This window comes from Phodopus roborovskii, unplaced genomic scaffold, assembly GCF_943737965.1.
Source record: "Phodopus roborovskii unplaced genomic scaffold, PHOROB, whole genome shotgun sequence".
Taxonomy (NCBI): Eukaryota; Metazoa; Chordata; class Mammalia; order Rodentia; family Cricetidae; genus Phodopus; species Phodopus roborovskii.
Window position 1 is genome coordinate 1,798,213 of NW_026125546.1, and position 15,970 is coordinate 1,814,182.

At 37.1% G+C, this 15,970-nt stretch overlaps 1 protein-coding gene and 1 non-coding gene across 3 annotated transcripts in view; both read right to left on the reverse strand.

Annotated features, from left to right (window-relative positions):
* Positions 1–492: 492 nt before the first annotated feature.
* On the reverse strand, positions 493–623 carry LOC127216509 (small nucleolar RNA SNORA3/SNORA45 family). The gene has a single exon (XR_007834029.1). It is a non-coding gene; the product is annotated as a small nucleolar RNA SNORA3/SNORA45 family (small nucleolar RNA).
* Positions 624–5,634: 5,011 nt separating this feature from the next.
* The window catches only part of C1galt1 (core 1 synthase, glycoprotein-N-acetylgalactosamine 3-beta-galactosyltransferase 1), a 32,131-nt gene continuing 21,795 nt past the window's right edge, over positions 5,635–15,970 (reverse strand). For both annotated transcript variants that reach the window (XM_051177130.1, XM_051177131.1), the window contains exons 3-4: positions 11,880–12,547; positions 5,635–10,206 (exon numbers count right to left, since the gene is read on the reverse strand). In XM_051177130.1, coding sequence (XP_051033087.1) covers positions 10,003–10,206; positions 11,880–12,547 — 872 coding nt within the window. In that variant the 3' untranslated portion in view covers positions 5,635–10,002. The remainder of the gene's footprint in view (positions 10,207–11,879; positions 12,548–15,970) is intronic.

Here is a 15,970-nt window from a genome sequence, read left to right on the forward strand (position 1 = left end):
CTCCTTTCTTAAGTGCTTTCTGGTTAGTAAACAAGATACTCAGTTCTGGTCCCTAAGATTCTTCACTATGTATCATTTCTAACTGCAGTGTCCGATAGAGAAAATGCATGCCACTGAAAACTTGGTCTCTCGATGAATTTTCAAGATGTCCCACTATCAGTGGATGAAGAACCTGAAGATTCTGACTTCCCTGCTCATTCTTAGGTTACTTAAGCTTGTGGGTGTCTTCTCAGTTGTTTGTAATACTTTTACAAACATTCTCTTCTGTATTCTGTGGTCATCTAGAAAAGACTTTAGTTTAGACATGTCAGGATGTGGAATATGGGCTAAAGGAATTACCCCAGGAGGAGTTACAAACTATTCTGTATGACCATTTGTGAGGGACAAAACTGATGACACAAATAACTTCACAGAACTGAGTGAATTTCTTATATTTTTAAACAATTTTGAATACAATTAAGTAGGTACCAGTTCTCTAATGTGTGAAGTAGGGCACATTTCTGCCCTGAGCATTAACACAGGCATTGGCGGCCCATATCAATACATCAGGACCAGCAGACCCTCTCTGAGAACTCTAGCTCACCAGCATGTATGCTGTACCAGGAAGTGACTCTAGTTTTGGCAAGAGTCAATTTTTGATGGGGTATTTTATTAGTAAAGTGGTTTTGATCACGTATCTTGACTTTCCAAGTACTAATGGACCAATATTGTATCAAAGCATATGTAAGCATTAATGTACACATACATAAAGGACAATGAAATAAAAACAAACAAAATATCCCCACACACCAATGGACTATTTGAAGAGCAGTACATAGAACATGGCTGAGAAGGCAGAAATTACTTCTGTGATGATCTAGGATTAATTCAAAGAGAACAGGTTCATTAAGTAAATTCCAGACAATAAAGGTGTACACAGTCATTGAATAGAACTTACCAGGAAAAAATAAAAAATAAAACAAAACACTCAACTGGTCAAGAGTTCTTTTCCTATTGCCCCTTTATTAAACTTACAGTATATAATAGTGATTAATAATCTGTTTCATTGACTTAAAATGTTGATCCTGCTACTTGTTATCGATTCAGACCTGGATAAATTACTTCATCTACTACCAGGACTATGATTGAATATTATCATCCAGTAGAATAATATAAAGTAGCTAAAGTAGACTGGATGTATAATCCTAGTGTGTAACTACCTTTAACTTTTTTTTTTTCCATTTTATTCCTTATAGAAAGTAAATTCTCCGAGACGAACAACAAAAGAAATCATTTGCCTATTATATAGTTAGGTGCTTAACTTGGAGAGACACTCAAATATTGCTTAAAATGTTTGATTAGGAGCTGAATTTGTGTGCAGAGTTAAATATTTGGGTAATAAGTATCAGTAAACAATAAGGGAATGACATGGTAGGATCAGACTGTGGAAGATCATAGCATCTTTAAGTACACTGTGATAATGGAGCTGGGCTAGGTGCCACAAGCTTGTAATTCTAGCTGATTAGGAGATGGAGGCAGGAGGAGCACAAACTTCAACTCCACCTAGGCTACAGAGTGAATATTTAAAAATACAGTACTATAGGTGTAGTAGGTTCAATATCTAGTGAAAAAAAATGAGGTAATACAGCACTGAAATTTTGAGAGGACAATCTTAGTGCCAAAGACTTTAGTCTTGTTTGTCTACAAAGGTTTTTCTCTCCCAATTGAGATAGATTACAATGCATGTGTATTTTTGTCCTTTATACCAAGAGATGTTTCACTCTAGGAAACAGACATTCTCCTTTCTGGTTGTTGTTGTTTGCCAATTTCCCCCAGTCTTTAAGATTAAACTTAACCTGCTCCATGATGTTAGATAGGGCTCCAGGCATTTCAGGAAAATGACAATGTGCTAATTAAAAGAAATGTATCTGAACCAATGAAACCAATGCACAGCTCCTTGAAACCAGACGGACCGCAAGGCTAATTAGATTTCAAATTGCTTCCCTTGAGAAGTTGCACAGCTCCCTTCCCATCGCCTCGCCTCTATATTCCTCAGCCCACCTGGGCTTAAATCAGATACCAGGCCCTCTGTAATAGCCAGAAGACAACCTCAGGCTTCTTGCTACCTTCCCACCTTCTGTCTGAAAAAGCTAGCCATGCTTCCTTTCAGCTGGGGAACAACTGCCTCTCAAACTAACAGGACTGCTGATAGTGACAGGAGTGTCACCTTCCTGAGACCCCTGTTTCAGAATGCCAATCATTATTTTCCAATGTGGTGTGAATGTCACCTCCAGCAAACCAGAGAATAGTCAGCGTCATTGTTTCAAACAAGCGGGAAAACATGTCTGATGGTGTTCCTGTGAGCTCCCTTTAAACACAGTGCCGATTTTGCCAAAGAAGATGGTATCAACTGTAGTTTTAAATTAAGTTTATCTCACTGGGTAGTATGATTTTAAGTATACATATGTTCACTATGTGAGTTTTAGAGACATTTCTGCTGGGAAGAAGAAACTCTAGATCCTATTAGCAGGTATTCTCAGCCCTCATTCAGTGACATAGGGAAGCTGCTTAACTGCATTTCTCATTTAACTACCTAATAAGGTATAATTTCAAAACCAATCTTCAAAATATTCCTGCTGATAAGAATGGGAAAGTTATAATGTTAGCAACGAGAAGACAGCAGGGGTGGTGCTGGTGGAGGTGGGAACAGGGGGTGAGGTTTTAAGGAGCAGAAATCAAAAGACCAAGGGTAAGGAAATTCAGCTGGGCAAGGCTTCTAAAAGTTGCTTTGTAAGTTATCTCTGGCCAATTTTTCTAAACATATACATCCACCTATTGAGAAATCTGGTTGAGGAGACAAAAAGGGCAAGTTGTTTTAATATTTTAAAGAGAAATGGAATATTTAAAACAATCACAACCATACTTGTAGTGGTTTGAATGAGAATGCCCCCCCCCCCCCCCCCCCGCTCATGATGCTTGGTCCCCAGTTGGTGGAACTGTTAGGGAAGGATTAGGAAGGTGTGGCCTAGTTGGAGGATGGATATATGTCAGTGGGAGTGGGTTCTGAGATTTCAAGACTCCTGTAAGATTCCTAGATCTCTCTGCCTTGTCATTGTGGATTAAGATGTGAGCTCTTAGCTCTTCTTGTCACCATGCTTTTGCTCTGCCATCATGGGCTCTAACTAGATATAGTAGTTTGATGAGAATGGCCCCATTTCTTCATGTTTTGATATTTAGTCCCCAGTTAGTGGAACTGTTTGGGAAGGACTGGGAGGTGTGGTCCTGTTGGAAGAGATGTCCCTGGGGGTTGGCTTTGAGGTTTCAAAAGATGTATACCATTACCAGTGTTCTCTCTACTTCCTTTTTTTTGGATTAAGATGTGAGGGCTCAGTTATTCCTACTACCATGCCTTTGTTCCATCATGGACCCTAACCCTCCCGAACCACAAGTCCAATCATGTGCTTTCTTTGTAAGTTGCCCTGGTCGTGGTTCTGTCACAGCAATAGAAGAGAAACCGAGACAATACTGTCTCATACACCCATATTATTAACAACACAAGAACAAGATGACTTTGTGTAGAACAGATGGAAATGTTAAAATGTTGAATCATGCTCTCCCTACTTCTGGAATTTATCACTATATTTCCACATTGTAGCAATGACAACATCAGTGGAAAGTAAAAATCCATCCTGGAATTTGATTCTGTTACTACACAGAGGGGGAAGGGCAATGGAAAGTGTATCTATGAGGTGTACAAAAATCCAAACAAGGATTTTTGAATGGCAAAGTACTGTGACTCTTTAACTGGGGATTCATTAGGAAACTCAGACAACTAAAGATCTAGGGCTTAATTTCATTTAAAAGTGTGGGGAAATTTTTGTTACTACAACAGAAGGTGTATTCAGTTGTACCAAACAAAGATAAACTTTCAGTTATGGAAAAAAATCAGAACACAAAACAATAAAAACCTCAAATCCCACTAGTAACAGAATGTAAGAGAAATAGTTTTAAGACCAAAGTTCTTAGCAATTGCATAAAATTCACTCATTAGTAAGAATTAATCAAACTGTTGGAAACATACTTCCATGTTACTAGTACAGAGTTATCTGAAGAATGCTAAAGTTGCTGAACTTAACTTTGGTTGTTAAATGTCGGTTAGGCCTTAAAAAGAATTTCTATTGCATAGTCTATACTGTCAGATATACTAAAAAAATTTCTACTGGATAGGCCATAGTGTCTGATATATTAACAATGTATTGCAATATATCTTTAAGGTAAGGCTCCTTCTTTTAGAGATGAGATATACTCAGTACTTCTGTATTATTTCTAGTACTATAAAAAATTGAACAAAGTAAACCTGTATGTATTTATATAAATACTTAAAAATGACTTAAAATAGCATCACAAATTTATTAATTGAAATATTTTGGCATCTGAGTAAATCATTACAACCAAATCACCACAGTTACAAGGCAGTATGAGGGTATGTATCTCTACCTTTCCAAGGCTGCTACCGAACACACACAGGTATGTATGGCAATAATGAACATATGGCTAGTGGGATATAAATGAGTTACACTGTTTGGACTCAAGGGCTCCATGAGCATTTGCAATGTTTGCCTAGCAAGAATATGAAGTCAGTTTTGATTTGACTTAAATATCGTGGACCAATTTAACATTAGTAGACCTGAGCCTCATATGAATTCAGACCACAAACACAAGTACGCTGGGCCATCATCACATCTCAGTGAGCTCGCACATGTGTCCAAAGAAGTCAAGCAAAGATGGCAGCCTATTTTTATATACCAAGAACAAAGAGGGCTGGAGGGATAGCTCAGCCATTAAAGGCTAGGCTCACAACTATAAATATAAGAGTTCATTCCCAGCACCCATTGCTGTCCCTCCGGCTACCTTTATTTTTTGTCTGGCATCGGTGACACATGCCTTTAGTCCCAGCACTCGGGAGGCAGAGGCAGGCAGATCTCGGTGAGTTTGAGGCCAGTCTGCTCTATAAAACTAGTTCCAGGACAGGCTCCAAAATAATACAGAGAAATCTTGTCTCAAATAAAGAAAAAAAAAAAAAAATGAAAGGCATAGACAACTTCAGAAACTCACAAAATGTCTGTCATTCATGTTAGAGTTAACTTTCTCTGAGTTGAGACAACTGTTCAGAATACTGCTTTTTTTTTTTTTTTTTTTTTTTTTTTTAAATCAGTCTTTGTTCTCCCAACACCTATTCCCTCTACTGGCTTATCTCCTGGCTTGAGAATGACAACTGGAAAACAGGGAGTCTTCATGTTCTACTTGCCATTGTATTTCTGTTGATAGTTGGCATAATTATTTAGTGAATAAACGAATCCCTCGGTTTACACGAAAGATAAAAATAATTAACAGGAAAGTGATCTTTTTCCTCTCCTTCCTTGCGGTCTCTCATTATCTCTCCCCCTCCCCACTTCCCTTCTTTCCTGGAGCAGTGAGTAGACATTCTAATTTTAAAGATTTGTCATGTGTGGAATACTTTGTTTCCGTACATAATATACATTCTAGAACAATTAGGGAAGTTATACAAACGGAAAAGCTTTGATAGAGAAATCCCCAAAACTATCCATAAAAGGTATCAACCCCCTTATATCAGTTAAAAATACGCAGATGAAGCAATTTTGAACATGGTCATTTATTTTGTTTGAATCCATTGTTTAAAAATTTTCAAAAGGCACTTTAAAAAACATTTAAAAATACATTATTTCTGACTTAGGGGTGATCACTTAAAATAAGCAAGTCACCAGTTAAACCCTTCATTGACACTATTACTTTAAATAATTTTGAAATTCCCAAACACAAACATTCACTGTATAATACAACACACTGCTTAGCAGTGAGGTTAGTTCCCCTCTGATATATTTCCTGTAGATCATCCCGTTATAGCGCCCTGCCCCTGCAAAGTCACTCCGATGTAACTCCTGTACCTGAAAAACTTAGGAGGTGAGGAGTGAACTGAGTCCACTCAACTCAAACGCTGCTTTTAAGTTGCTTCTCTGGAGAGGATCTGTATGACGTCCTCATTTCAATACAGCTCTGATACATAACCGTAAGTCATCTTTAGTCAATAGAGGTACATTAGTGTGAAATAGACCACAGCTTGTCTACCAGATTTCCCAAGTATGTTTCCCTCCGGCCTAATACAAAATGAGAAATGAGGGTATATAACTTTACTTCCTTTAATTATTGATGTAAAATTGTTTTAGGTTTACATGTTCAGTTAGGGTATGTAGCCTGAGAGTCAGCAAATACTACTGTTGTACTTTTAGTCTCAAGGGAAAGCTAAATGTAGTAGGCATAAAACCATCACAAATGATAGACACACTCTCATCACCCAAATCCACAAGGAGACAGCACTGTAAGGAGCTAGAAAGTGGAGGGTAAGTACAAAGGAAATACCAAGACAGAATAATGACCTCACCAATTCAAAGAGCAAGTACGCAGCTAGGTAGGAGCTGACAAACCAAGTGATGTCTTTCAAGTGTAACAGGGCCTCGATCTAGCAATATAGTTTGACAGGCTAAGAGGGTAAAAAGTTCAAACTCAAGAAATAACTATAAAAATAAGTAGTTAGCAACTCAATGCTCAAACCCAATTACCACATTCAAAACACAGTATGATTTATTTTGTCATCCTTTATAGTAACAAGTTGATCTCTGAAATTTAGATATGTTCAAATGTTCAAATAGTAAAACCCTGGGTCAAAAAAAAAAAACAAAAAACCCAGCTTTGTATCTATGAATTTCCCACTAGAAAATCATAAGCATATTATTAATAGAGAACATAAGACTTTATTAAATCTTATGCCTTGAAACCACACTACAATCAATTATTCACAAGGCAGATCTTAATCTAAAAGATGGCAAATAAATCATTATCACCATAAAAATCTTGTTTAATGTGCTTTATCATACATACACTTAGAAGAAAGATTTAGCTTCATTAGATCATCGTATAGGCAAATGATGGTTGAAAATGATAAAACTTAAGCTGATGGCATAAACTAGCAGAAAATACTTGGCATATTATGAAGTAGCATTTTCCTATTTCTACTGGAAAATTTTAGCAGCTAGTGGACATTTTTCATGATATTAATTTATATGTTTTAATGAATCCATATATACATATTAACACTTATTGAACCCGTTCTGCTCTGTGTGGAATGACTAAACTTGGAGAATTATAGATTTTGAGGATCATGGTAATAGTCACTATAGGGAAGTAAAGAATTTTGCCCAATCCAATGATGCATTGACCCTTTAAACTCCATAGCATTTTACTTTTAATATGGTATGTTCTAGGACTATACTGATTTAAAACATGTTTTAGTCTTTGAAAAATGCCTCTCTCCTGGGCAGAAATCCTGAGTGTGTTTGTTCCAAAGACTATTTGCACCAAAATCACGTAGGTAAACAGGCAATAGTTCTCAACATAGTATTAGAAAAACCAACCTCCAGGACCTCTTTAAACCAAACAGCTAGCCTCTATCTTGGAGTTTTTGACTTAGGCGATCTAGGTGGGGTGAACAGGGGCTACAAACTCCACCAAGCTGCCAGGAGTGCTAATTTAGTAATTCTCACTAGAAGGCATCTGGTTATGAATACTCCAGGGCCTCATGCAAAAAATCAACACTTAAGATCTTCATCTCAAACTCCAGGTAAGGCTGTGAGGATCACAATTTAAGAATCACCATACCAATTTAGCTGTTTGACCACTTAGACTATTACTGGAGAAAAGTACCAGATGTTATGCATGTCTGTGTGCATGTGTATACATAACTCATTAATCCATCCATCCATCCACCCACCCATCCACATGACTAACCCTAGAGCTGACATAATACAAACAACATACAGGTTTGGATTACAAATCCCAGCCTTCTTACTTACTAGCATTGTGACAGTGGAAACATTATTTGAATTCTTTGAGCCTCAGTTTCCCCATCTAAATATAGGAATAACACTCAATTTTTTAAGATTAACACAATTGTACTGAATAAGATCAGTACCTGACATAGAGCAAGCACTAGATGAATAATACATATTACTTATTGTAAGAAATGCACAAAGTATTTCTTTGAGATATAATTTGATCATTTCATTTATCTGAATCAATTATTTACACTCCAAGGTAAATGCTTAAGACCATGTCCTATCCTGAGACAATGTTCTCATAACCTTATGCCCAGTCATTTATATACTCATTAATATCTTGTGAGGTAGGTAGCATCCTTGTCCCTAATTTATAGATGGGGAAACTGAGGCACAGAATAAGTAAATTGTTCAAGGTTACATGTGATGGAGGAGGAACTTAAAAGCCAGGCTGCTTGGCTTTGTAGCCCAGAATTCACTGCAGCATTCATATGAATAAAGGTTAAGGTTTTTGAAGAAAGCATTTACTCTGCCAATAAAGAAGAGTAACATAAATGGAACACATGGTAAAGAGCTGTTAAAGGAATAAACTAGAAAGCCTAGGGTATCAGAAGATGACACTACCATGAGAACAACCCAAACCAAATTAGGACAGAGTGATCCATAACTAGTCAATGAAATAAATACCTCTTCAAATATATCATCTATAGAGGTTATGGTTTTGACACAATAAATATAAATTACTTATATTTATTATTTAGCTCAACTATAATCAATGGTGTAATAACCATGCAAAATTAGCATAATAAAATGTAAATCTTTTACAATTAAAAATAATTTTATGGAAAAATCTGTAAAATATTCTGCTCTACACTCAGAAGTTTTTCTACCCTCTCAGAGACTCAGCAGCAACTGGAGTTGGAATGATACAGATTATTCTGATAGCAGTTCTGAATGGGACTCTGTTCTTAGACTTATACTGGCAAGACAATTATCTCCAAATAAGAATTCAGCATGAAATAGTTATTTATAAATAAAGTGTATGATATGTTAGCTTGTCTAAATGTTCTTTATTTGCTAATGTTTTGAATTAACTCTGGCCAAAAGCCACATACAAAAATTTTTGCCAGTGTTACCAGGCACATCAGACATAAAAATTAATTTTAAAAGTGCTTTAAGCAAGTTATGAAAGGCACAACAAATTTCATCTCCACAGGATGAAAATAAAAGGAACAATAATTATGTAGTTGGAAAGACTTTGAAATAATCAATTTGCAATGTCATGAATAATTCGCGAGAGTGGTACCAATACAAGAAAAGCTTGTCCAAATAGCATTAAATTCAATTAAGTTACCCACAATTAGTAATGGGTGAATTTGGAAACAGAATATTTTTAAATGCCCGTTTTATAGAATGCTTCAAGTAAATAAGCATTAATAGTGAGAATGGTATTCAAGAGTTAAACATTTAGGAAGGAGTCAATGGGGACTTGGTACAAGGTTGATTATATATAGAACTAAGCACATAATGTAGTCAAGGCCCATAATAATCAGAAAATGTGGTTTATTAGTGAACTTCTGGGTAAGTGTCATTCTTATTCTACTTCTTCTTGAGGAAACACTGCCAATTATAAGTAATATAATCACAGAAAATTTCTCATTCGATAATTGGGAGGCTGGTTTGTATCATATACACGTGAGCAAGGTGTATACTGAGCAACAGTTATTTCTTTCTAGTTTTAAGGCAGATCTGTTCAGCATTGTGTTCTAACAGTGCAATGCAGCAGGTGGTTCAAGCTGAACCACTTCAGCGTTAATGATAACACACGCTGTCAGGAACAGGGACAGAGTCTTTCCAGCTCTTCTCTCTTTCACCATTTTAAAAACACAAATTCTTCATATACAGAGAGTTATATATTACTGTATCAAAACACATTTTAACAGACTTCACAGCTCTTTAAATGCTTCAGATTATAGTCATCCACTGGAAAAATTTCTATATGGAATGTTCACTGCAGATGAGTTCCTCCCTGGTATTTCAGGATTCTGTCAGAAAGGCAGGAGTCCTGCAGTGCAATGAGACCATTCAACCTCAGTTCACTCCCGTTCTGCTTTCAAGGGTTGCCTAATTTTACTTTTGAATCTTCGTTTTTGTTTGCTTGATTAATTTCTTTTAGTATATCCTCAGGTAAGGCAGGTTGATATCTATATAAATAACCATATGGACGAAGATGATAAACGAGGTATTCTAATTCATACATAGTTGTGGAATCAACGTAGTGAAAAGAAACTGCAATATCAGAACAGCAACCAGGACCCTAAAAGATAACAGAAGTGAACATTGTTAATAAGGGGCACAGTGGTATACAGTCACACTCATTACAATACTCAAGCATCAAGGCTTGAGAGAGAAGGCAGTGGTGCCTAGCCCATCAGATGGTATAAGATGCTAATAGTTCTCTCAGTTCCCAAGAATTTAAAACCCAACCTGGAAGTGCCTAAGCACTTTCAACTAAATCTGAGTTTTCTTAACATTATTTAGTGCTGGTCCATTTAAAATTCTTGATTTCTTCAAGTTAAAGGGGAAGCTATACAAAGAATAAGGCTTTAGTCTGACGTTTTTAGTGGACAGCTAAAATATTGCTCTTAAGTATTATAAATAAAATACAGTAAGTAAAAAAGAAATATAATTATTGGAAAGAAAACAAAGTGGCCCCTTGTAGGAGACTATAAGTTACTGGAAGATGGCAAGAGTTTCAAGTGGAAAAAAAAAATCACCAGCTATAAACAATGTCACAACAGATGGCTTCAAAACTACTTTTAAACTCAGATGAAGCAGATATAGTAATGCTAATATATCTCAATGTGAAAAAAAAGGAAATTTGTAAGAAGATGTGTTACAACTGAATTTCAAAATCTACAAAACAATGCTGACTCATTATGCATGTATCAACATACACGAAAAATATAAAAGTTCGCATGATAACGAATGACATGTAATTTCTGGCTTAGTTTAGGGGACAGAGATAAGAGAAGTAGATTGAAAGGGTACACAGGACTCAACTGTCTGCAAGACTGTTGTTCTCAATGTGGCAATAGATTTATATTTGGTAAAGCTGGATGTGCACACGTGAGATAGTTCACAAAGGTACAACTCTGAGAAATATACATTAAGATACAAACTAAAGCCATGCTCATCATTAAATACTGTCATAGGCTATAATACATTGTAAATACAAGTAAATACAGACAGATTACACCCTTTTTGCAAATGAAGAAATTGAGGCTTCAAATCTTGTAAACCAAGATGATCCAACTATGAAGTGGAAGAATAGTATATGAACCTAGTCTTTCTGAACATTTTCCCCCCACTCCTCCCCAGATAACTATAAGGTATGGTTCAGGGTCACCTCTGTACGGCAGCCCACTCCACTTCAGGTTACAGTCTCCCTGATTTTCTTTATGGCAATGGTTCTCAACCTTCCTGATGCTGCAACCCTTTAATACAGTTCTTCATATTGTGACCCCCCCCCCGACCAAAAAATTACTTTCGTTGCTACTTCATTAACTGTAATTTTGCTACATTATGAATCATAAATATTTTTGGAGATAGAGGTTTGTCAAAGGGGTCAGTCCACAGGTTGAGAACCACTGCTTTAGAGCACCTGGCATTGTCCAAAGCCTCATCTTTATAAGTATGCCCATTTATGCTGTAGTTCTTTGTGTAGAAAATAAACCTGGAACTTGATGTATTGACTTTCTGTGTGTTAGCAGCTGGCATGCAGAGGTCTCAACAGATGTCTACTAAATGACTGGCTGGGCCTCTATTCTCATCTGCTTTGTTATACTGCCAGTCTATACACTAAACACATTCTAGTTATTGACACTAATAAAACACATACATATTAACTACTCTGTTCTTTATATTTTTTTAGGTAAACAAAAGTCAGACCCAAGTTATTTACATAGTAATTATAATTTCTAGACTTACCTCTACAGGAGGATAATAGTTGTAATTCCAGTACCAAAATGTTTTTGGTAGATAACCTTTAATTAAGTGGTGTTCTGGTACAAATGGGTGGAAAGTTTCTTTCCCAGTGGTATCTCTGGAATCTCCAGCTTCTACATTTATAATTTCCATGCACCTTCCTAGTGCTAAGTCTTCGATGGAGGAACTATGTGTACATTTTTCTGTTTTAAATGCATCAACAAATCTTCTCAAGGCTTCTTTGCTTAGTACATATCCTGCCCCTCCACTCATGTAACCCTGCTTCACATAGGGCTTAAACCTTCTCCCAAAGTAAATGGGTTGTTCAGGGTTATACTTTGACAGAAGCCATCTCAGATTGTCCAGGATGACATATGTGTCATCATCTGCTTTCATAAACCAATCAGCATCTTCTAAATAATGGTCATGTACGTACTGAAAAGCTTTGATTGTTTTCCAGTACAGTTGCTCTCTGCCTTCTTTGGTTTTCAGTCCCACAGTGGGGAAGTCTTGATTTTCTTCTGAACTCATAAATAACACTTTATTACAACGCTGGGCCCATGTAGCTTTGACATGTTTGGCCTTTTTCTCTAGATTTTGAGGACTTGTCATAACCCAACAAAGAATTTTAACTCTCTGATAGAGCTTCTCAGCAATGTCCGTGTTCTCATCTATCAAACAAACATTTTTAAAAGTTACATTTACACAGATGTAAATCCTAATAAATCATACCAAAGAAACTTTTCATAAATTATTTCCAAAGCTCTATTTATTCATTTGTTATTAATGACTTTGAGAAAAACACAACCTAACATGACTTGACATTCTAATTTCCAGTTAGTTTTATCCACAAGATCTCTAAGTGTTACCAGTTCTTAAGTGCTTATTACTCAAAGTGACCAAAATACCATCTTCTGGGAGTTGGCTGGGTACAGTAGTATATCAGGTTCCACCCCAAACCCAGCAATCCACACTCAAAGACCATCTCACACTTGTTATGTAATACTACAAAGAAAGGAGCAGAACATTCCTGGGAATTTCTCACTGCTGTGCATGAGTTTCCATCTAAAAGACAGAAGAATAAAAAACAACAACAACAAAAAAAAACATGCTGCTGAGGTAAAGTTCATGTGGCAATTGTTATGGATTTCGCAAGTACTCTAAGATGTTCTCGAAGACTTTGATGATAACATCAGTTCAAAAAATAGGAGTTAATGTAGGATTGAGATTGCTCAGATAATACTATGTACTTCATTCCAAACTGCAACCAGAAATAGAACAGAGCAATGGGTAGTCGTTGGATTTCTGAAGTTATCTAGAGCAGTGTCTCTGTAAGCTACCAGTCTACAAAGACACAGGAGGCTCATGTCAGAATATACAGCAGAGTACCACCATTTGATGAAAATGCCTATCACACAGTAATGAGCTTGAGAACTTAAACTGACTGATTACCTGGGTGTAAACAATTCTCAAGCTGTCAGCCGTCAATGTGAGCATTGCCAGTCTAGAGGAAGGGTTTGTTAGAAGATCTAGACTAGTGCTTTTTAAAAACAAACTTTTCTTTGAAAGCTGTATACAATTATACAGTGTATATTGGTCATCCACCACTATATCCCTCCAACTCACTAGTGTCCCACTCCTTCTTTCCCCAAATTCATGTCCTCTTTGTGTTTGAATTGTTATTAATAACTGGAGTTTAATTAGTACCATGCATATGTACATAAGTGTGTGGCCATAGACCAGGGCTTTTAAGATAATATGTGGTAAGCAGCAATGTGTTACTTCCAATTGCTAGAGGCCTATACTTTTATAAACATGATAAATAATAATCATTAGAAAACCCTCAACTTTGGAATATGTAAAATACAAGCCCTACATCTCTATTTTTAGATCTAGACAAAATTAGTTTGTAAAGCACTGTTTCACTCCTGATTCCCATCTTTATTTAGTTATGGACCAGTATGACTCTATAAGACACGCTTGATAAGAAAGTTCTAGGCAATTCTAAGAAGGTCCAACACTTTTAAGGGTAAAGGTCAGTAAATTGTTTAAGTCTTGGTCCTGTAAAAGATTAACAATGAGGTACAGTTAAATAGTTAACTGACTGAAAGAGAAGAGAAGGTGAAGTGGGCAAGAAAGAAAGAATTATCATGCCACAGGATACCCAGAACTCAGTCCAGGAGGAGAGCAGCCGACTCAGCAACCTGTAGTTAGGAAGCATCCACTGCTTGTGGAACTAAGAAATCAATCTCTTCCTCACACAGGCACACAGAAGTGGACAGCAAAAGTGGCACATGTAGAACAAGACAGCTTTATGCCCACAGCTGGGATCTGGCAGACCCTCTCACTCTTCCAGTCATTAGTTCCTTTGTACCAGCTATGTGCTAGCACAGAAGGGGAAATTATTTCCTAGCAGACGAGAACTCACAGTTTAGCAGGGAACTTCCCAGGTAGACCAGAGATCATTGCATAGGAAGAAATGCAGTGACAGGATGATTTTTTTTTTTAAACATATTTATTTAAAGCATATAGGTATGAGAGTGTTGACCCACGAACGTGGGCAAAACAGGAGAAGGGAGAGCTGAAGTGGCACTTGACTGCTGAGGACACGGGTCTTCAGTAAAAGCTCACTAAACCAAAGGACAGGAAAAGGCATGGGGAAATTGGATCGAATGTAGATATGTGCAATAGCTGAAGCTTGTTGCAGGTGACCCTGCTCAGACAGCCCTTGGGGGAAGGGGATGAGAAGATGCAGCACCTATGACTCAGGAGTCAGTGAGTCGCAGAATGTGCTGCAGACTTGTTTATTAAGGGACTTAGGCCTGCCTTTATACCCTCTCACAAGGTCCCATGGGCTCAGGAGCTGACTCTGCTGCCTCGTCCTCTCCTCATTGGTGTCTCTGGGTCAGGTGCCCTTTAGTCAGCAATCTCTGGGCGTACAGACAGACTTAGCTCAGCTGGCCTGGGCACGGGTGGGCTGGGTGACTGCGGCTTAGGTAGGCTGGCCACAGTTTCTCCTACAGAGCTGACTAGGGGAAAACATATTTAGATTAAGAGCAAGAGGTCTTAGAAAATGGCAAGGCAGTATTGTTAGAATTAAATAACAACTGGAACCAACTGAGACGAAGAAATAACTGTCCCAAAGTTTCATAGTTCTCATCTTACACGGTTGTTAGATAAAAAAGAAAAACACAGAAATATTATGCTGAGATTGAGAAGGAAAAGAAGTTCAATTTATATATTTTGAGAGTAGTGTAAGTAAGTTTTTGGCATTACCCACATTTTGTGGCCTATAAAGATAACGAATATTTATCAAACATATATGCATACAGTGAGGTCCAAAACAGCCTCTCTATAATTCATAAGTTTGGCTCCAATTAATCATCTGAAGACTTGGAGTTGTGCAATAAAGTAAATACACAGCAAGTGAACTGCTGTAACAACACAGAACACCATTGGATCACTGTGCATAAATTCATGCAACACGGTAACTTGCTACACTACGAAAGTGCAGTATTAGTTGATGACATACAACCAGGTTTTGATACCCTGACCCTTAGTGAGAGGTAAAGAAGACGCAATTTACTACTGGGAAGATAAAAGAACCATCTCTCAACTAGAGGGAGCTTTTCCATTTTGCAATTCCAATTATTCCTACTTGTATTCTGTTCTGCCAAACAAACCAGTTTCAGAGATGTTTGTATTGTGTTAATAATGTCTTCTCTCAATGTCTGGAGATAGGCTGAAGACAAACTCAGTAAGGGAAAGGTAGAAATAAGTGACATCATATAGAGAGAGCTAAAGGACAGATATGTAGAGAAACCAACATTCAAGGGATATACAGAAGACTCCACTGAGAAAGTGTCTGGTTTCAGTTTTCAGAACCAGGAGAAAATGAAGTCACTGTAACAAGTACTTACATTCGCTACTTCTAAACCTCTTTGACCCTCAGCCCCCAAAAATGATTAGTTAGCCACTGATAAAAATGCAAATTAAAATATATGCATCTTATGTGTTTCTCTAGGGTAACAAACATTAGTTTATATAAATCATAACAAAACTGACACTAAAGAAAATTTCCCCAAACTCATGTC